The sequence below is a fragment of the Typha latifolia genome, chromosome 4 (genome assembly GCF_019914945.1).
Source record: "Typha latifolia isolate L0001 chromosome 4, TyphaL0001v2, whole genome shotgun sequence".
NCBI classification, from domain to species: domain Eukaryota; kingdom Viridiplantae; phylum Streptophyta; class Magnoliopsida; order Poales; family Typhaceae; genus Typha; species Typha latifolia.
The window spans coordinates 4,864,783-4,886,290 of NC_133089.1; the positions used below are offsets into that span (position 1 = coordinate 4,864,783).

General features: G+C 38.9%; 2 protein-coding genes across 3 annotated transcripts; both read right to left on the reverse strand.

The window, feature by feature from the left end:
- Positions 1–1,052: 1,052 nt before the first annotated feature.
- LOC140787484 (probable cyclic nucleotide-gated ion channel 5) lies at positions 1,053–15,771 on the reverse strand. Of its 2 annotated transcripts, XM_073136417.1 has the most exons (9): positions 14,618–14,807; positions 10,648–10,836; positions 9,889–10,276; positions 8,040–8,616; positions 6,507–6,719; positions 3,165–3,469; positions 2,474–2,585; positions 2,119–2,355; positions 1,053–2,001 (listed from the first exon to the last, which is right to left on the reverse strand). In XM_073136417.1, the coding sequence occupies exons 3-9, from the start codon at positions 10,026–10,028 to the stop codon at positions 1,321–1,323; spliced, it is 2,265 nt and encodes a 754-aa protein (XP_072992518.1). In that variant the 5' UTR covers positions 10,029–10,276; positions 10,648–10,836; positions 14,618–14,807; the 3' UTR covers positions 1,053–1,320. The 2 variants fall into 2 exon arrangements, with proteins under 2 accessions (XP_072992518.1, XP_072992519.1); XM_073136418.1 differs by lacking the exons at positions 9,889–10,276; positions 14,618–14,807 and adding an exon at positions 15,489–15,771.
- A 1,737-nt stretch (positions 15,772–17,508) lies between these two features.
- On the reverse strand, positions 17,509–20,722 carry LOC140786616 (DELLA protein RHT-1). The gene has a single exon (XM_073135181.1). The coding sequence runs from the start codon at positions 19,598–19,600 to the stop codon at positions 17,927–17,929; it is 1,674 nt and encodes a 557-aa protein (XP_072991282.1). The 5' UTR covers positions 19,601–20,722; the 3' UTR covers positions 17,509–17,926.
- Between the last annotated feature and the right edge of the window lie 786 nt (positions 20,723–21,508).

Sequence of the window (21,508 nt, forward strand, 5' to 3'; positions counted from 1 at the left end):
TCGAGTTTCTCTTTTCCTTGCTCTTCTTTTCTCTTCATTGTTTCTTTGAATCTGCTGAAACCTGAAGAATCCTTTCTCTTGGGTTTCGTTACTGTTGCATTGTACCATAGTTAGTGTAGCACCGTGGTGTTGGGTACTGTAGCAGTACCTGCTAACGATTTTATTCGGATCTGGCAAGTATTCTTTCATATTTCTCCTCACTTTTCTAGTTTCAACCTACAAGGCTACAACTCACCAAAGATAAAGGTGTAAGATCTCTAGATGCCTAAATCCACCAAATGCTCAATGTGTAAATTTTGAAATGGATCTAAATGAATTAATCAGAAATGGGTTGGAATATTCTTAGGTACTTTACCGCTGTCCTTTAGTTTTTTTAATGCTGAATTTATCTCTCTCTACATCATATGATTAGCATCCCATATAGCTTTTGGTTATTATTTACGCATACCATAAATTCATAATATGTTTAGTTGTGTGTGTATTTGATTCATATGCATTAGGTCAGACTCCTAGGTTGTCCTACATCTGGTATGCTCTTAAGATTGGAAACTAAAGCAAAGTCAAGATGCCAGAGGCCTTAGTATAATGTCTTTAGGTTGTTTTTCTAATCAGGCCCATCAATACAATCTTCATCCTTTTCTTCAGTGATTTGTTAAACTGCAATATACAAAAGTTAATTAATCTGCTTTATCTACCGTGGAGATTCAATGGTTTTTTTTCACTAGGACGCCTCAAAAGTTTGTACTGGATTTAAGTAAAATGAACAACTAAAATGATTTCAAAATTTTCACCGTATATGACAACAATGGGACTTTTGCAACTTAATTGTATTTTATTTTTCGACAATAATAAGGTTTAATGCGCACTGAATATATATAAATTATATGCATTTATTATAGCAAAAACATTGGCTAGAGAAAACATACGTACTTAATTTATAAAAGCTTAATCGTGCCAATTAGAAAAACAACTGCAATGAAATCGCAGAAGCCCCCACCAAGAACTCACCTGTTTTTGATAATATTTTGATTTTGACAAAAGACTTCCTTCCCTGCATTAAAAAAATCGAGCTCTTATATTCAGAGATGCAGAACAAAAAGACAACAATATTTGTTACATCATTTTCCTTCCAACCGCTAATATATATTTCACCACACATTGCTAACATTTTACAATAAATAAGCAGCTCTGGTTTTCTTCTTTCACATTGAAGAAAATATCTCTTTAGATGAAAATGGCCTTTCAAACAGAAGACAAACAACTGCATGTTTTCTTCCCTTGATCATTTTACTCTCTGCACTGAAGTACCACCAATATGAATCAGTCTGCATCTACTGCTGCAAAATCAGGTTCAGGAGGTTTCGGCAATGTGACCAAGTCCTTTACAATCTTGCTACGTTGCCTATGAATTCCACGAAGAGCATTAGCTGCAAATCGTGATGCATAGATGGTTGCCCCAAGGCTAGATGAACAGCCATCCAGATGGTCATCGAGTCCTTCCATTCCTTCTCTGCGACGTACTTCTGCAAACTTCCTCTTGGAATAACGTCGCCATGCTGCTTGGATAAAGCAGGCTGCCCATGTTCTCCACTGCTGTGAATAAAAGCGAAAGGTATGTTGAACCTGCCTGCTATGAAGCCGCCTGAACTGACTAGCCACAAATTTTAATTCATCAGCTGTTAGCGCAAAAGCTTCTACTTCAGTTAAAGCTTTCACTGTCCGTGTGGAAGATGGAAGGTTAGCTGCGGATTTGGGATCCAGAGCCCATGTTAGCAATTCCTCACCACAGAAATCTCCCTCCTTCAGTAGACCTCGATTGAAGAAACCACTTCTTCCACCATCAGTGGTTATGCTCTCCAGGCGACCACGAATGATGAAAACCATCTCATCCACAGGATCTCCCTCCCTTACAATGTATGTATTTTCTGTGCACAAACTTGGTTTTAGCCGTTCACATATTGCATCTAACAACCGCTCATCCATGTTCCCGAAAAGAGGGACCTATCAGCAAGGATATTGATCAGAATTATCAACGAGGAATCAAGATGAGTGACATGAGCATAGAAAGGCATCCGAGAGCACAAGCAGACATGAGCAAGTCTGCAATTTAACACGTACCCTTCTCACCAAACCTAAACAGAGATGACGTTTGATGTCTCTCCTAAGGTCCTTGGGAAGGCTCTGAACCAGGCTTTCTTCATCCACTCCTCTCGTCTCCAACCACTTATATTGATCATATCGCCTAACACGTTCCCTAAGATCTTGTGGCAGCAAGCGGTGATGCATCCACTGTTCGGAGTCTCGTCTTTTAACTCTCATCTCTTCAATTCGTAAAGTCAGTGACTGAAGGTAAGTCTGAAGCAACATTGCAAGGTTTGGAAAAAAGAACATTTCAGAGTTTGTCAGTCAAAAAAATGTGCCTTCTCTACATGAAGATGCACCAGAAAAAGAGAAAGCTAAGAAATAAGCTTACCTGCATGTTTCCAATGAGGAGAGCAAAAAGAATGAGTCCAAAAATAGCCAAAGATATCGAAAAGATGACCTCTCCAGGATAAGTACTAGTTTGGAGCCCCTGGCCAAGGGTACTGTTTGCATGCACATGGCAAGAGGGTTAAACAAAATTAGCATCAATAAACCAGTTTCCAACCAAGTTGAGTTTAGCATGCTATAAATAATACCCAATTATCCATCTCATTCCATCTTAATGGAAGTATCCTATACTAACAGGGTGCACTGCTTACTGTGCTGAGAGTTTCAAAGGTCAAGATTTTTTTAAGAGTTCAATATAGGTCCATTAGGCCAAAAAATAGGGCAACTGATATCACCACAGTTGGTGCTTCAATGGAGCATAAAATGAATCGATTGTCTGCACCGAAGGAGCAAATTAGAGGGTGAGAGCTAACATTCAATAGTAAAAAATTGCTACACCTATTCAATATTAATCTAGAAGGCCGCACAATTTACTTACATGATCGTTTCAAAGATCAAGACACACTCAAATGCTGAGAACTACTGGTTATCGGCTTATATCTGTATTCTGATCAAATGATTCTCAATAGTTTCATGTTTGTCATTGCATTATCTAACCATTCTAAATTGGAGTGGTACAATACTCTACCAGATAGATAAATAACCCAATGATCCACCATATTGAGCAGCTTTACCTCAGGTTTTGCAAGCCCCACCATAAACAAAAACAAAGCTTGGAGATAAATTTCCTCGATGCAACAACTCCAGATGCCAAGGATTGTTCGTATATTCCGAAATTAAAGGGCAGATTGTCCCCACCCACTGAACATTGCTTCTCAAGAACTTCAACGCTGACCTTAAGCCAGCTGTCATAGCCTTTTACATACTGGTTACCACAATACAAGTAGTTCTCTTCGCATCCATCAAACTGCTTACAAGCAAAATGCCAGCAATCATCGACACGCTCTACAGATAACAAGTACCAGAAAGCACCAACAATCTGCAAGAAAGAAAACAAAAGAATCTTGTATTATACAATAGTAGTATAACCATGACCCTATGCCAATGAGCCTAAAGCAACAGAACTAAGTGTCACTCAAATAGAAAAAATATTTTGGATGCAATGCTCTCCCTCCGTAAGGCAATTGGAGCACTGGTACACTATGTTAATGCATTTAAGCTAAAGTGCAATACTGATCTATGGTGCTCAATTATCATGAAAGATAAAATGGTTTTATTCCTAAGATTTCAAACATACGCAAAAGGATTTGTCTGTCAGTGTATATAAGGACTAAAAATCTTAAAATCCTTGTGTCAGTGGTCTGAGTCCACTTCTCCGTGGACTTTTGGTCCATTAAATGCAAGCCTACTAAAGGAAGAAATGAAAGTGAATTAAAGAGGCTTCTTTCCAAAACTGGAGGTTCTCACCTCCCAAGGTAAGAGAAGAGAACTCCAGTTCAACTTCTCAATAAGGCTTTGGTAGAAAGAGGTATTTTTTATTCACAGAAGTTTCGTACTCGTCTCGGAAATGACATTCTTATTAAGTCAAGGTCATAAAGTGGGTTTGGTTATTCCCTCTTCCAACTCTTTCCATTATTATTTTTTGTTGTTGAAATGCCCCAAGTTAGATCAACCTGATTCATTTAATAGGGGACTGCCCTGCTCTCATTCAGTCAGGTGTTCTTTGATATAGCTGCCACCAAGAACAAAATAGCTCCTAGTCACTAATTAGTGCTCCTCTGTCCTCCAGGGGACTCCATCGATCAAAGCTTCTTTTTCTCACGTAATTTTGCTTGCCCATTCAATGCCGGAGGAAATGACATTTAGGCCCATGATACAATCTTCTTGTATGTCAATTTAGAAAACCAAAGCCTTGAGCCACTCAGCCATAAATCCAAATTGTTGACGGGAATTGGATGTGCCGGGTTGGGTTTCTCAAAGACCGACTGCATATAAATCCTATTCCCTCCCTGCATGAACCATAGTCTAGTCAATTTGTTCAGAATTGGGTCTAGGGAAACCCAACGTACCATGATTGGCTGGTCTTGCTGATACTGGACCATTATAACCCTGATTGGAAGGGTAGGCTAGTTTGAATATGGCTCTAGGGAAGCAAGTTCATTGAAAGTGAGTATCCTGTATTCTATGACAGGATAGAGCATTAGTTGCAATTTGAACTGCACCTTAACAGCCAAGGAATTATATATATATATATATATATATATATTCCAAATATCTGGTTATTTTCATTCCTTAATTCCTATCCAATTTGCAAAATTGGTATATGCAAATGGAGAATTCATATTCTAGTATACTCCATGTTTGCTAGAAAGATGTCTTACTGGTCCAACAACTGCGAAAACTGAAATATCTTAGTAGCAAGAGGAAAGAACATGATTCCTATGGTAATAAGAGAAATAGCATCAGCCTAAACTGTTAAATCAAGGGACTTACGTTTTCTTGCTGCATATATGTTTAAAAAGAGCATGCAGATTATTCATCTTAAAAAGTAATAGACATAATCAGTAGATATAAGTACAATAGCTTGCAAATTCAGAATTTCCCTACATAATGAATTGAGATCTGGCTTTGAGGTTTTACTCTATCTACTGTTTGAGTAAGGAAAATGTTTACCTGATTAGCATTTTTGACCACTTACAAGAGTGTCAAATGTATATCCCATTTAGTCCGTTATTTGTAATTAAAGGATCGTAGGAGAAATCAAAAGCCAAAAATTAATAGTGCATCCTATTTCTTTCCTTCCCCATATATCCAAAGACCCCACATATATTGCCTCCTGTCTTCATAAGTGTCTACAAAACGCCCATGTGACCTAACATGTACTACTTATGAAGTTTCATAATTTATGTGGCAGTCTTCCCTATGTCACATTGCCATCATTGCCATTAAGGGAGTCTGTCCTGCCACTTCCTCTAGGCGTTTTAGAACCTTGTAAAAAGATAGGACCTCTAGATATGACTTTAGTTTCTAGGCTTAGACAGAGAACAAGGATATTTTTTGAGAGTAAGTGGACAGAGCCCAGTAACAATTTATTAATAAGAAAAACAAGGAAAGAAACAAGAGAAGGAAATTATGGAAAGAACAAGCATATTGGAGGTGTTATCTGAAAATAAACTAGTATGCATAAGTTAACCTTGTAGGAAAGAAAAGCAACAGCGATACACACGCACAGTAACACTAAAATCTTCAAATTTAATACCAAAAATAGTTCAAGCAAGTCTAGTATACTTGTTACTTTGCTTCTAGGATAATCTTTGAAAGTTGAAACCTATCAAGGGAAATAAAAATAAAATTTGTAAAAAGCCTTCTCTCCAACAAAAACTCATTGAAGGAATCTTCTCTTGCTTATTGCTATGTCACAGAAGTCCAAACGAAGTATGAACTCCAGCCAACTCCTTAATTGATTGTAGATAACACACTACATTCTTGCAAACCTAGAATAGTAAGAAGATTGTAGGTCTTCCCATTTTCCTAAAATAATCAATAAAAGAGTACAGTAGCCTCCAGAAAGATATTCTTATCCATACAAGTTGACCTGCCTATAGATAGGAATATGGCGAATTAACTGCTACGAAATTTTCTACAACTACTCAACTAGCATCCAAAAACAATCTAACAAGTCGGTGAAAGAGATTCATAGTTGAAGCAATGCTACAAAAGAGTTCTTTCCATATCTTCCAGCCGTGGTTAATAACTCAACCTATTCTATTCCTTAAAGCTTATTGCTTTGTTAAAATGATATATTTATCTGCTTGTAAATAAATTAAATCAAGCAACAATGGAAGAAGACCAAACTTGAAATGTCCCAACAAACGTGCAAAACATTAATTCTTCATATAGGAAATTGTGTGACCCATAAAATATAAATTGTAAATTCAAGAGCAGGAAATGTGGTTCATGTTCTATTTCTTGTTGCATATCTTACAAGAAGCTACTCTGATTTTCGCACCAAAAACTCATAAGCTAGATAAGAAGTTGACTAAGTTATGACTTGACCAATCAATTGAGGCACTTACATGACTAGCGAGCATATACCAAAGCAGATAGTATGCAGCACCAACCCAAGCAGTTTCTGCAAAAACACCAGAAGTCCTTTTGAGCTCTGATGTCATTGGGAATATCCGGAAGAACCTGGGAAAGTATTGAACAAAGACAATAAAAAGTAATGCATTCTTTGTAGGCAATACATTTGAACCATCTGATTGTTGGAGGAATCCCCAGACAACTACCTGAAAGTGATTGTAGAAATGAAATTAGTATAGGAAACACACAAACATAATACTGTGTACCTTAAAGTACATGCATGAAATCATTGATTTATGTATCATGTGGCCATATCACGAAGAATCTAACCAACTATCCTGCACACCAGTCCACATTCTCTCATGTCCTGCTGCTGTAGTTCTGTACTGTGCCTTTGGCACAGAATAATAAGCATTGGCATGCATGTAATGTGGTATAATACAGTGCTTGAGTGCATAAATCTTTCCGCATGCCCACATATTCAAAACAATGATAGATGCTGCTTCTGCTTTTCTTAAGCTTTTCAAAAAGCATTTGGATGAGTGAGATTATGTTTAAGAAAAAAAAATCTTTTCTTTAAGTCTTACGGATAGCAATCACAATGTACCACTTTGTTGTACGTTGGATCAAGTTTGATCAAACTAGTTTCAAATTATCAAATTATGTGAGGTCACTATTGATTGGATTCAGCTGTTTAATTTCAAGTTCAATTTGGGTTAGAATTGAATAGTTAGTCACTTAGTCAATTTGGAGGCTAAATGTTATAATTCTTACTTCTCTCAAAATCACTAAGTGGCTCCAACATATTCTACATGCAAAAAACGCTAAAATATATTGTCTTATTGAAGTTTGAATTGAGATTTTAAATAGACCAAAGACTACTAAATACTTAAGGGGCCAAATGAAATTTCGATGAATATAAACTATAATAATAATATTGATATCTTCTAACTTCTAGTGGCATCTTTAAAGGAGTTACAGGTTTCAATGTTTCTCATGATAAACATGATATCTTGACTTATTGAGGACTGTAAGGATATTTTACAGTTCTAAAACTTTTCAATAGAAAAATATGTGTCAGTCAATTAGCTAAATAATTCTACTGTCAACTGATCAGAAATATTTTGTATTTTATATTTAAGATATTAAAATTTAATATGTTTGACGTAAATCATAATACTGATGCAGCACCAATTTGTAGAAGCATCTAAATACAAAAGTTTAAAATTTCAACAGCAACTGAGTGCAAGATAAATTAAACTGATGACTCAATTTCCAGTCACTACAACATGTTTGGATAAATAGGTCATCAATACTTTGCAGGTTTCTTCTATAGTGTAAAATATAACAATGATACTGCATTAAACCATAGAAGCTATTAATGCATTATCTTTGCATCTAACATCAGAATGGACTTAATGAACAAAAAGCAACACAAGGCAAATATATCGATAAAAATATTTAAGTGGACAACTATAATATATGTAGAGCTTATGCTTGCTTTCTACATAAAAGTTTCTTCAAACCTGTGGAAGTGGCAGCACTGCAAGAAAGTCAATGACAAAGTAGCGTCTCAAGTATCGCTTAGCTATCTGTGCAGGATCAATCACGAGTTCACCTCTACCAAAAACACGAGAAGATGGAGCAATATAGGCAGTCCGAAATTGAAGAGCCATGCGGATAAGGTAAACCACATCAATGAGTGTCCGCACTGTTGTTGATGTGATTGCTAATTTTCGATCTATACCAATGCACTTTGATTCACTATCAATGAGCGGAAGGTAGAAGAACAAAGGATCCACAGATATAGCAAGAAGACCTGATATGACAAAAAGCCTATTCATTCTTAGAAGAAATTTATCTTGAGGATCAAATATCTTCTTTTCTGAAACCTTAAGATCTTCATGGAAAACGGCCCTAGAAACACCAAACCGAAGAGATCGGCCAAGTGATTTGAGTCCTTCAGAACCTTTTGTCATTCCTCTCCTTAAGGGTCTTGGCGGGTTTTTTGATCCACGACCAATCCCATCAATTTGAAAGCCACCTCTCTTCATTTTGCCTGCATCAGTAGCAAAAGATAACCTAGGGCTTGACTCCTCCAACCTAAAAAAGCAGAAATCACCCATTACCATTTATGGATTTACAATGAAACCAAAAAGAAAAAATGTGTTAAATGCTTAATTCATATCAATTTCCTAAAATATGATGATTGGAAGGAAAATACAGCCTCTTTCAGTCAACATTATGCATATGAAAAATTTCAATATAATGAGTATGTTAAAATCAATTTAAAGCAAATTGTTGACTTGTTGGAGCTATTGGAAATCTTTGTGCTAAGAACTTGAATGTGATCCTTTATGTATAACTTTGTCCTATTAATTAAGAGCATTCAAGGTTCAGAGAAGTCTAAGAATGTTGTCCCAATATCTCATGACAGCATTAATCCTATCGAAAGTTTACTGGACCAAAAAATCCAGCACAACTTAATAAAGGTTCGAAGTCAGTTTTAAAGTTGGTCAGAAATAACTTGAATTTTGATAAATCACTTCATTTTCAGAAAAGATAAGGCATACAGAGAGTAAGAATCCTCACTGACAGAAAAAATAACATTACATAAAAATAAAGCTTTTATATTAAGGCATAATGGTGCACAATGGATAGGAGAGAGGATATACATATCAATGAAAAGCATGATGAGCTAAAGTAGCTCACAAAGACTGGGTAGGAGAGAGGACATACACGTCATAACAGAGCGAGCTGAATTGGCAAGCCCTAGCATTCTAGTGGTACACCTCTGGCACACCTCTAATATACTTTTTAGGGTCTTTATATATAATTGGTTTGAACATATGCATTAATGCCTATATTAGAGTTTTTATTCTTAGATAATATTGTAAATGACCTATTTTGTAAAAAAAAAACAGCATTAGTCAAGTAAAAACCTGATTCAATACATAATATAATCGAAAATATTCATTAAATGAGTCATATTTTGTGAGTTACAAAATCTAAGAAAAAACAATTTTTCTTGTTATGCTAAAATTTTAGCTAAAAACCTGTACATTTTGGGTTCAAATCAACTTATGTGTATGTTCCTATACCAATTTTAATCCAATTTGGATGAATTTGACATATTCCTTCCATATTTTTTGAAATTTGGGACAATATTTGGAGGAAATCAAATTTTCCCTTTGATTCCAGTATTTTAAATAATATTTTCATAGATTTAGCACAAAAATGCTAAATCTATGTGAAAAAGACTCTTATGAATGAAAGATCTAATAAACTTAAGCTAAAGCCATTATTTGTACAACAAAAATTAAATTTTAAAGTATAAAACAAATAAAATACTAAGAGAATGAAATAAAAATTTACCTTTTAATGGGATTTGAAGAAGAAATCTTAAATTCCTTCTTAATCTTCTCTATTTTTCTCTTTCTTCTTTTCTCTTTGACTAGTCCATAATAGGTTTCAAGCCTGATAATTGACCTATGCCGGTTGACATGAGTCGGCATGGACCGGCATGGCTCTATGCTGGTGGCACACCTCGTGTTGGGTGCTGTTTTCTCATTGACACAACCATCCTTGAGCTGAATTGCTCAAAATGAAAATAAGCCTTTTCTTACATAGTGTAGTTCCTCATCTAGTTATGATGATGCAAACAGTAGCCCATATAGGCAGACCTACTCGAATGGCCCATCTGCCTATGCCTGTTAATAACCCTATCTGAGATTTCTGACCAAAACCAGGATGAAATTTGACCCTACAGGGACCACCCAATATTAGCTACCCACCTCTCCAGCAAGTTGTAAAAGTACAGGACTTATTTTGTGTTGTTGCAGAATACAAACAAATTATGCTAGACATGGGATGAAAAGGAATAACAGTATTCATTTCTTTAAGACAAGATAATCAAGTCATTTTGTTAGTCCTCAAACAAAAACATCAAACACATGAATAATTAGAGGACCACTACTAAAGAACCTTAGGAATGATCCTACATTGTATATAATATTTATGTGTCCAACAAGGATTATCCAACATAAAGTAAATAACAATTAGATACTATTGTTAAGCATCCAGTACAATTCAACAGGGGTTCTAATAAAAGGTGCTTGGGTACTAGATAAACACCTTACAAATTTCTCTTTCTGGCCATCCATAAATTGTGACTTGTAACCACAATCAAACATCTTGACTTAATGTACCACGAAGAGAGAAAACTGCAAATTAACACAAAGCGGACATCTCAGGGGTACTTAACACAGATCAAGAATAGTCAGTACTCAGTACTATCATCCAATGCCCTTTTAATCAAGGCCCCTGCATAATGAACAATAGAGTATGTCAGCTATTCTATGATATATGATAGTTTTTGCAGAATGAAAAAGAAATTAAAAGAATCACATGCTGTGATAAAATAGATAGCTCCAAAGTCTCACTCCAACCTGTCTCATACATTCAAGAAATTACATTGGTTGAATAAGACAGAAACCAATTCCTTGATATAGTAAGAAATGATGCATCATCCTGGAAGTTAGAGCTCGTGCTGAACTTGAAAATATGGGATCTTAAGTGAAACCTAAATGTGTACCTTAGCAGCATTCGGATATCAGGAAAGTTTGACAGATTAAAAATCACATTTCCTACAACGATGTTTAGCAATTACCTTACCACATCTCTGTAGATCTCATAAAAAGAAACAAAAGTTGAGATTATTTAGAACTGACCTAAGTGCAGAAACTGCATAAAGTTAACACAGATAAAATATGAATTATTTTGAGAGAGCTATGTCAGATTGTTTTTTATTAAAAGCGGCATGCTACTACTTATATATAACTCATAACTGTTGCAAACAGAAAGCACTAAGAGTCAAGGTAAGTCTATCATAACATAACCATTAAATGCAAAGATACAAAGGCACATGTTGGTTTAAAGCAACCAACTCTAATAACACGAAAAGATCTTCAGCTATAAATTATTGACATATGTATTCATAAAATGTCACCAGGCGCTAAATTGTCAACTATAAGGCATCCATATTTGCCCCTTATATGGCACAAAGTTTTGGTTTTAGATTCAGGGTTGGTCTGTTGTGCAAAATACCCAAATGGGTGAAGGAAGCGGAAGCAAGACCTTCACCCCCAAATAGCTCAAATGGGAATAGTGAAAGAAAACCAATGTAATGCTTGAAAAAACTCCAAAGAAAGGTTAATGGTGATAGAAAAAGCCCTTTGCAAGTTCTAATCATGGATTAACACCCTAATGCAAGCAATCACCAACAATGGAAACAATGGAGACAATAGAGAGAGAAAAAGACAAGATTTACGTGGTTCGGCGATGTGCCTACGTTCACGGGCGGAGCAATCTTCTTCACTATGTAAATCCCTCACTTACAAAGAGTTTAACAACTCTAATCACTCTCAATACAATGGTGGCTCAACCCTCATAAATGTTCTTCCAACTACTAACTCTAAAAAACCCTATTTAGTATTTATAGTCAGGTTTAGATTTGGGGATTTTCTATGTCGCGTTCGAACGCTCTCGGGGGCGCGTTCGAATGCGCCCAATGTCAATACAGCCGAACCAAAGGGGCGTTCGAATGCAGGAGGGGGCCGTTCGAACGCCTGCGAAACAAGTTGCTCTCGGGTTGACCCGTGTTCGAACACGGCTGGGGCCGTTCGAACGCCTGCAGAAAAGTCTGCTCTCGGGTTAGCTCGCGTTCGAATGCGGCGGGAGCCCATTCAAACGCCTGCATCACAGACTACTCTCTGTCTGGAGCCTGCGTTCGAACGAGCCCTGATTCGAACGCACGACACAGAAATACTGATACATGCTGAAAATTTGTTGAAACTGATTTGAGCCAATTTTTAATATGGTCCCTATAGAGAATGAAAATCTTTAGTGTTTTGGTCAGTTCAGAGTTTTGCATTGGAGTTTCAAGTTTTCTAAACTTCAGAATTTTCTAAATATTATAAAATATCTAGAAATTGTAAAAAATAATAGAAAATTTAAGAACATGTAAAAATATTAAAAAAATTATGGGTCAGATTAGGTATGGAAAACCCGAATCTGACCCATTAATTCAATAAGGCCCTATTTGGAAACCCTCAACTACTAGAGAATTTGGGTTGATACTCTGGAAATCTGAATTCCAGAGCAAAATTTTCAAAATAATTCTTGGATGCTTATTATTGGAGTTGGGAAATAATCTACTAGTAAGCCAAATTACATGGCTTTCGTGGTAAACTGAAATTCCACTTTGACTATTATATTTTTTCTTGGAAAGCTTTTTGAAACTAATCGTGCTCCTTTCTTCCAAACCCTTTGCTTTCCTCTCTATCCCTAACGAGCTTGCCTTGTATTTCTCGTAGATCGTCGCTAGTGCTCTTTCCTCTTGCACAACCTGTCGCAATCAAAGTTTTCGTTCCCATTCGCTCATGGGCATATAGGAAATTCATCAACAAAACTTCAACCTCTTTCATAATTGACCGCGGGGCTCGATTCTCTGACTTAAGGGCAAGCTAGCTTTACTTACCGACAACATGTCTTTTTAATATTAAAATAAAGTAAGTGTTTTTCGTAACCTGACTCTTCTACCTAGCCTTTTCACTGAACTTTTCAAGGGATCCTAGAAGCATGAGTGAAACGATCGTCATCAGCCTTTGCGCTTTCTTCCACTACTTTTTTGAAGTAGCCAAAAGGCAAGTCTCGACCTTCTATTTCCATCTCCTCTTGAATATTGTTAGGAATTACTCTATAAAAAACTCATTTAAACCATTTTTCTAGCCGCCAATGGTCCAAGGATTTGATTCAACCGGCTATCTTCAATCTACGGACTTGATGCCATGATAGGTAGCAAGCTCATGGCAGTTAAGTGGTGGGGTTGTGAGATTAGATCAGGTAGGTTGATATGAGGAGAAGGTGGGTGGCTCCAAGGAAGATGGATTTACATTAATTACTCCAGGATTAATTTCAAATGCTAAACATCGTACCTGAATTAATTATTCTAAGAAAAATATCTAGAGTAATCACCTGGCTGACCGTTCAAATTCTTTAGTTTTTTTATGCTTTAGATTTTAAATCCAGAGCATCCAAACAGGCCCTAAAGGTGTTTTAGCCATTTTAGCTGAAAAAACCAAAATTAGTCAGAAACCAGTCCACTAGGTACCCAATTTTCAACCCTCAAACAACAATGACAAGAGGATAACATTGGTAGTATTTATTCTTAGAACAAGGTTTCTCTCAAGTGAACTACAAGGAGCTTACCTAGCATTATGAAAAAGAAACAAGCAAAAGATGCCTAAAAAGGTGTCTCATAAATTGAGACTTGAGAGCCGAAAGAAAGTACCAACGTACGCAACGACTCACTAACTTTATAAAGCATTCCTGAAGGTTTCTTGGCCTCATCTAACAATAGGCAAAATTTCAATATAGCAATTCCTTTCTTCTCTTAGAGCTCCACATGGGTAATTTTTAAGACATTCATAATTTGTCCTACACCACCATGCGAGGTTCTTGACTAAATAGATTTGGTATACAGAGACAAAGCAGAACTTATGACTTATGAGGATAAAATTGTGGCAACATTGACTAGTGTCTCTGTGCATTAGATGTTAATGCTCATTATACTGAAGTTTCCATGGAATACCGAAGCCAGGCACTACAGTAGCAAATACATAAATTGAGCACAAACCGAGAATAAATGCTAAGCTTATGATGTATTAGTATATTAGTGCAGGCAATTGCACAATAGAAGAAAGAAACTGCTTTCCAGAAACCAAAATCACAAAAAACTAATTGCCTATATGGGAACAAAGAGTAAGTTATTTTTACTTCACAAAGGATCAGAGACTAAAGCAAGAAAAATCTACCATCACAATCAATATAAAAAAGTGTTCTAAAAGTAAATGTGCAAAAGAGAATTGACAGTTCAATGATCAGTTCCAAGCTATAGATAATCTGCACCTGGAACATCATTAACAAATAATTCAAATCGGAAAAAGAGACTTTTTACTTTGCCCCAAGGTGACTTCCTTCAGTATTACAAAGAACTGAGCAGCTACAACGAAAGATAAATGAAAGATTTGGGAGAAAGAGGTACCTTGGTAGAAATGGATTGAATTGGAATAATAGTTGGAACTTTATTCAACTTTCGATGAGATCTGAGGAGTTGTGACGGAAATTGTTATTATCACTCACTAAACTACTTCCTAGTAGACGAATTAGGTGGCCTTTGTACAAACAGTAGCAAATTCGGCGACATATTAGGAGCAGGCGCTGACTTCGTCGATTGCTTCTGCTAAGGTTTTTTCCGCATGTCTACCCTTATCAAATATCTTATTTATGTGTATACCCAACGAGGTCGATACTTTCGAGTATGTCCATCAAAACACAAGGGCCCAACCCACACCTTTTTCTTCTTCTTCAAACTGAAGAGGGCAGCAATGAAGGACGGGAGGAAGCAAAGGCCAGGGTAGCTTGCTAATCCGCTGAACATGGGTAAAACTGGCCTGGGAAACATTCCAAGAGCTTGGGGGAGGCGAGGGGACAGTGTACCAACTAGGGGCCTCATCGGCCTGGGTGGTCGATCGCGAGCGAACCACTACACCATACCGGCGGCCATGGAGATCATCATCCGGGCCACAAGGGCCCCAGTGTAAGGTATCTACGGATTCTACTCACGAATGGGAATGCGATCGGCAAGGAGGAGAAAGGGGTGACGGCGGCGGCGGTCGGGACCGGCGGGAAGAGGCTAGCCTCACCCAAGGGCTAATATGGCTGATGGAAGGTATCACCGGCAAGGTGTCACAGGGAGTAAGTTTTCGGGTCGAATCGATGCCTTCCGGTGATAGCCGGCCGGCGAAATTTCGCCGACAAAGATGAAATACGAAAACGACAGCGAACGGCGAACGGCGAACGGCGATCTAGTTAACAGAACTAAGATTAAATAAATAGGGGGGAAGGGGACTCACTTGCGGTTTGAACGGCGGGTCGTCTTTCTCTGGCGGTGGTCCGGCGATCGAAACACTTCGTCGAGCACTTCGGCGGGCAAGAAAGAAACAGAGAGACGGGAAATAAACAAGGAAGAGAGGAGGGTGGCGGCCAAGAGAGAAAGAGAAATGATTTACGGTCCTAGGGTTGGCTCGGTCGCCCATCTTCCCCGACGGTTTGCCGGGAACTTCGCGACGCACGCGCTCGTAACGGTTACGAGGGAGGGGAAGGGAAATAGTATCGCGTGCTTTTTTAGGTGCAGTAAGTCTATTTGCTAATCCCGTTTGAATATCAAAAATTCTTATTTCATAATGCAACATTTTATTTCAAAATAATATCTAAACATTCTTACTAATCGTATTCCATAATATAAATACTATTTATTAAAATAATATTTTATATCATGCACTAATTAATTACTAATTTATTATTAATTTAACTATAACCTTTCTTAAATAGTTTATTATAATTTATCACTTATCTTTTATATTTTTCAAACATCTTATCATAGCTCTTCCTCTCTCCTCTCTTATCATATTTTTTATTTTATATTAAATAAATAAATTTTAATTTAAACAGCGTAAATATCAATAATTTAATATTTTATTATAGTAAGCACATTTTAAAATATATTATTATCAAATATTATTTTAATTTTATATACTTAAATATAAATATTATAAAATTCTTAATAATATACTATTTAATTGATATAATAATTTTTATAAATTATCTTATTATTAAATAATTTTTATATATACTAATAACATAAAAAATATAATATTAATAAACTAATATTTTATCAAATTAAATATGACCTCGTAGATAAATAAAATATTTACTTTTAAACTATGTATTAACCTAATTAATTTTTTTCTGTAAAATAATAAAATAAAAAATTTGAGAAGAATTAATATATTAATAATAATTATTATTATTATTATTTAAGCTAAAATAAAACATACGAAAATGTATATATTTTAATATTATTAATAATCTCATTTCGCAAAGATTATTAAAAACATAGATATTTGTAATAATTATGAAGATATGAAATAGTTATGTAATTAAAAGTATTGCATTATAAATAATTTTTCCTGGGTATTCTGTTTAGAAACCTAAAATGATTTTCGATTTTGACCACCTATTTTTTGTTTAACCATATAGAATTAATTAAGTCAGTTATATAACTGGTGCTCTTTCAACAAATGTATAAATTTCATATTTATTTCTTATAGATTTTGTAAATAACAAAAATATTTCAGCGAGTTACGATAAAATGAAACAAAAAATGGGTGAAGCTACAAAATTAAACTTTCCTTGAGTTTCCATATAAAAACTATCGATTGGACCTCACTTGAATGGTTGAATGTGGACTGTGGAGGGAGGGAGGGAGGACTTTTTTTTTATCTTTTCCTTCTGCACACACTAGTGGATCTGGAGAAGAGTAAAACTCGAACACAAAAGCTGATCTCCTCGAGACCTAATCAATGGGACTCCATCACAAGCTTAAACTACAATGGCAGCTCCATTTTTTATTTCTGGATACTTCGCGCCATCCATGTTGAAGGAGAGTAGCGTATGCGTGTAATAAAATTAAATTACTTTTCGACTACGTCACTCCACCTTAATAATCTAACTCTACCCGTAAATACTTCATCTTTCTTTCGTAAATATTCTCTTCTATCACTGACTTCTAGGTATCCTTAGCTTTCGCAATCTAAAATTACTAGTAGCGAAAGGAACTCCACTCCAACCAAACGCCCGAGAGAGCTGAGAGGGGAAGGTCCAGTCACACATCCTCATCTGACAGCCACCTGATCTCGATTGGACAGCACCGGTGATAAATTCTCCACAATGCTGCGGGGCCCATTCCATCTCTATCTTTGCACTTCTCCTGCGTTGTGCGCCAACTTGGAAAGCTTTGTTAACTAATAATTATACTCCTATTGGTATTCTCTACTGTAGCATCCCTTAATACAAATCGTACACTAGTAGCCGTTTCTTAAGCAAGCAGCAACTACATTTATACGGTTCAGGTTGATTGAAAAGAAACATCGAGCAAAAGCTTACTACCCAGATTACAAACAGAGGAGAGTTAACTAAGGACGGCAGCCCGAGAGGGGGGGAAAAAAAAAAAGGAACCAGATTGCCTTTTACCGTACAAAGCATAAGCTTTTTGCCAGTGAGGCAAAGTGCCGTACAGTAGTGAGGAAAGGCGCATAAGGTTCTAACTATTCCCCCGGCCCGCAAAAAGTCCTAAAAAGAAAGAGACTTCAAATTTAAAGCGGAAATTACCTCTTCATCCTTATTTATTTTGAGAGGTAAATTCTAAGATAAACCAAAAAGGAAAAAAGCGTTGAAAAATTAACCCGTGATCGGACGGGCGAGAGAGAGCTAGCTTGGCTTGTGATGGTGATCAGACGGCAGCAATGCGCCAGGCGGAGGTGGCGATGAGTTGTTTAGTGTGCCACCCAAGTGTCAGGGACCCGTCGTTCTCCTCTACCCGGTAACCGTCACCGCCGGCGAAGAGGGCGAGGAGCATACTCGCCTGCTTGAACGCGTTGGAACCCAGATGAACCGGCTCGAACCGGGCCCGGTTCATCCGAACCCGCCACCGGTCCAGCGTCTCGTGCCGCTCGGTCCTGTCCGCCCCCTCGCAGCCCACCACGTTGCAGATCTCCCTCCCCAAATACGACTCCGCCATGACCAGGTCCGGTCCAGTCCCTTCGACAGAATCGAACATGGTGGAGTAGTAGTGGAGCGCCTCGGTGAACCGGTCCAGGAACGAGCCGGAGTTATGGTTCGCTTCTTGCTCGACCACAGTCACGATCTTGGGCCGGATGGACCGGATCGTCTCTAGAACCTTTTCGATCGCCCCAGGCCGGGCGAGGAGGCGGTGGAGCTCGAAGACGGCGTTGACGGCGACGACCTCGGGTTCGCCACCAGCATCGGCAGCGGGTTCGAACATGTGCGGCTCGAGGTCCGCCAGGCTAGCGGCGACGAGTCCGCGGTAGTGGAAATCGACATGGATGGACTCCGCGAGCCGGGCGAGCTTGAAGCCAACTTCCTGTAAGGAATCGGAGTTGTCAGCCCGCGGCGGAGCGACGCCGGTGAGGCGGAAGGACGGCGGTCCACCAGGGCGGAGGGCGAGGGCTTGGAGGAGTGCCGGCCACTGTAACCCCTGCCGCATGCCGAAGTCGATGACGTGGACGCGGCGGTGGCCGGCGAAGGCTTCGAGGATGGCTTGGTTGGCGGTGAAGTGGGCGAATTTGAGGTATGGACAGCTCTCGTAGAACTGGAGGTCGATTAGATCCGAGAAGGCGGAGGAATACTCTTGGTGGGGTTGGAGGACGTAGATGCGGCGAGCAAGGGCTTCGGCGAAGTAAGCGGCGACTTTGCTCATGGCACCGACTTGAGAGGCCGCCAAAACCGAGATCTGCTTGACGAGGGCGGCCGCCAAGTGGAGGTTCTTGCTCTGCACCGCCTCCGCGCACGCCATTAGCGCGTGAACGAGTCGGATTCCGGCCTCCTGGGAGTCCACAACGACCACCGGGACGGGAGATCCGGATCCGCCTAGTGGCGACGAGGAGGACGAGGAAGAGGAGGACGTTCCCATCCGCATCCGCTTCCGGTCCCTGCTGGTCTCCGAAGACGGATCGGATCCGATCAAAGTTGTGATAGTGGAGGATTCGGCGACGGTGGAGATGATAGAGTTAGAGTTGGGGTTAGGGTTAGGGTTAGGGTTAGAGGGGAAGGGCGGAGGAGGGGAGTTGAGCTCGGCGAGCATGGATTCGAGCCAGGAGTTGAGGTCGGAGGGGTTGTAGTGGACTGTATCGGAGGAAAGGTGGGAGACGAAGGCGTCGTCGGGGACGGCCATCGCCATCTCTAACTGCTCCAGCTTCTGCGCCACGTCAGCCATGTCCGATGACCTGACCTTGTAGCCCAAGGCGGCTAATAGCTCGTCTTCTTCCCCAAGCATCGCCGTCTTTCCCTTCCCCATCTCCGGCACAGCCGAAGTTGGATAACTTCCCTGGCCACCACCGCCACCGCCGCCGCTTCCGCAGCCGATATCCCGGTACTCCCGTTTCATTTCTTTCAGAAAGCAATCACTATACTCACTAAAACTATGCTATGCTCTCTATCTTTGGGATAAGGGATGAAGGAATAAGTGGAGGTAAGGGTTGAGAGGAATAAGTTGGGTATCAGTTAAGCTGTGAGAGGGAGAGATGCTTTCTCTCTATTTCTCCTGATTCTTGCGCCGTCGTCTAATTTCACTACAAAGTCCACCGTCCAGTATAAATTCATAATCCAATCCTAATTCCCAATTAAACCTCCTGATTACCTCACACTAAAAAACCGAAAAGTACACATTCAACGGTCCGCCCGAACCGAATGACAGTATCTAAGGGCTAAAACTCTTATTATTGGAACGCAATTAAGCAATTAAGCAATTAGTAGGATACCTGGGCTTTAAAATAAACGCGTACTAACCGGTGCTATTCTCAAAGTCCAGATTCGGTAATCCTTATCTCCAACTCACGTTCTGCTGCCACGTACCCCAGACCACCGTATGGATGGTAAGAGAAAGGGGGAGAGAGAGCGCGGGTAGTGTACGGTGGGCTGGAGCGTGGGACCCAATCCTACATCACGCACAACGGACGGGGCCCATCTGTCACTGTCACTTCTGAATCAGCTCCGCTGTTGCAGAACTGGGACGTCTCGGGCCCCGTAACGGTGTCAATTCATCGAGCCCGTCTCCGTTACGGTAAGACGGCTAAGATGCTGACGGCATCCGTAACGGACTCGGGAAATCCCCATCCGGACCCAGCATCATCCGTCTCGCACCTTCTCATGTTCCTTTCCCGTCCCTCCATTCAAGAATCGGGGGGGTCCTCTCGCCACATGATCTCTTCACAATTTTCTTTTCTCCTTTTCTATGTCGTTTCCTTCTCACATTATGTTCTTCTTCTTCTTTTCTAGATTTTCTTTTATTTCGTCGTGCAAATTTTGATGATCATCCGATCCAGTTGGTTATTATTAGGTTGGATCAAGCAAGATCAAACTAACCCCTTTTTATTAATTATGACAGTAATGCAAGGGAATGAGGATAATAATATGAGGACAGGTGATGACATGGATGTGGCTGTGGACTGGCATATGATTTATATTTGCTGATGCTAAAGATATAGTAATTAAATGATTTAGTAAGTTTGTGTAACCATCTTATGAAGCGGTCGAAACTTGTGATGCTGACTATATATATATATATATATATGTATATATATTAATACAAAGAGATCATTAACAATTTTATTTAGATTTGTCTCGCCATCTAATGAAGCAAGTGCAAACCCAACAACTGGTATAATGTTTGTATATTGCAACTGGGTGACTTATTTAATTTTATCTCAGAGGGAATTATGGGTTGGTGACTTGATGTGATCCAGATGGGGTGTGAATTTGCAAATGTGTACCTGGGGACCATCAGCTTTCTCCTACCATTAATATCCGAGCACTTGGCGTCCTATATCTTTTTAGACACAAGGCAATACGAGGTTAGAGTAGTCAAATTGTACACGGGTTTTATGCCAGCATGGTGATGAATTTATTACCACAATTCCTACACGGGGTGGCATCTATCTGTAGATGGAGACTGGAACCAAAATTATTGGTTAACTTACCTGGAGTAAAGAGAGTGGAATTTTATATCACCGGTCGGGATGCAGCACTTCCATTATCCATTATGCAAAGTGCATGGTAAAGGATTGATAATTGTGAGCTAACCATCATGGGAAGAAAAATAAAAAGAAGTATTATCTAGTTTGACTTTCTCAAGCAATTATTGGGACCCAAACATATTCCATGTACTCACCCATGTTGAACTTTGTCTTTTCCTTTAATGCACTAGAGGAGTAAACGAGATAAAAGTCTACAAAGCCGAGGATTAAGATGTAAGTCGACCCTGTCTGTGTGGCCGCTCTATCGATTACGCGTTTTT

Excerpts from the sequence above, each read along its gene's own strand:
- LOC140787484 (XM_073136417.1), bottom strand. The coding sequence starts at position 10,028 with ATGCCGACTCATGTCAACCGGCATAGGTCAATTATCAGGCTTGAAACC. Across the intron at positions 3,470-6,506 it reads GGTATATGCTCGCTAGTCAT|ATTGTTGGTGCTTTCTGGTA; the intron begins GTAAGTGCCTCA and ends TCTTTCTTGCAG. Across the intron at positions 2,356-2,473 it reads TCCTCATTGGAAACATGCAG|ACTTACCTTCAGTCACTGAC; the intron begins GTAAGCTTATTT and ends ATGTTGCTTCAG.
- LOC140786616 (XM_073135181.1), bottom strand. The coding sequence starts at position 19,600 with ATGAAACGGGAGTACCGGGATATCGGCTGCGGAAGCGGCGGCGGTGGC.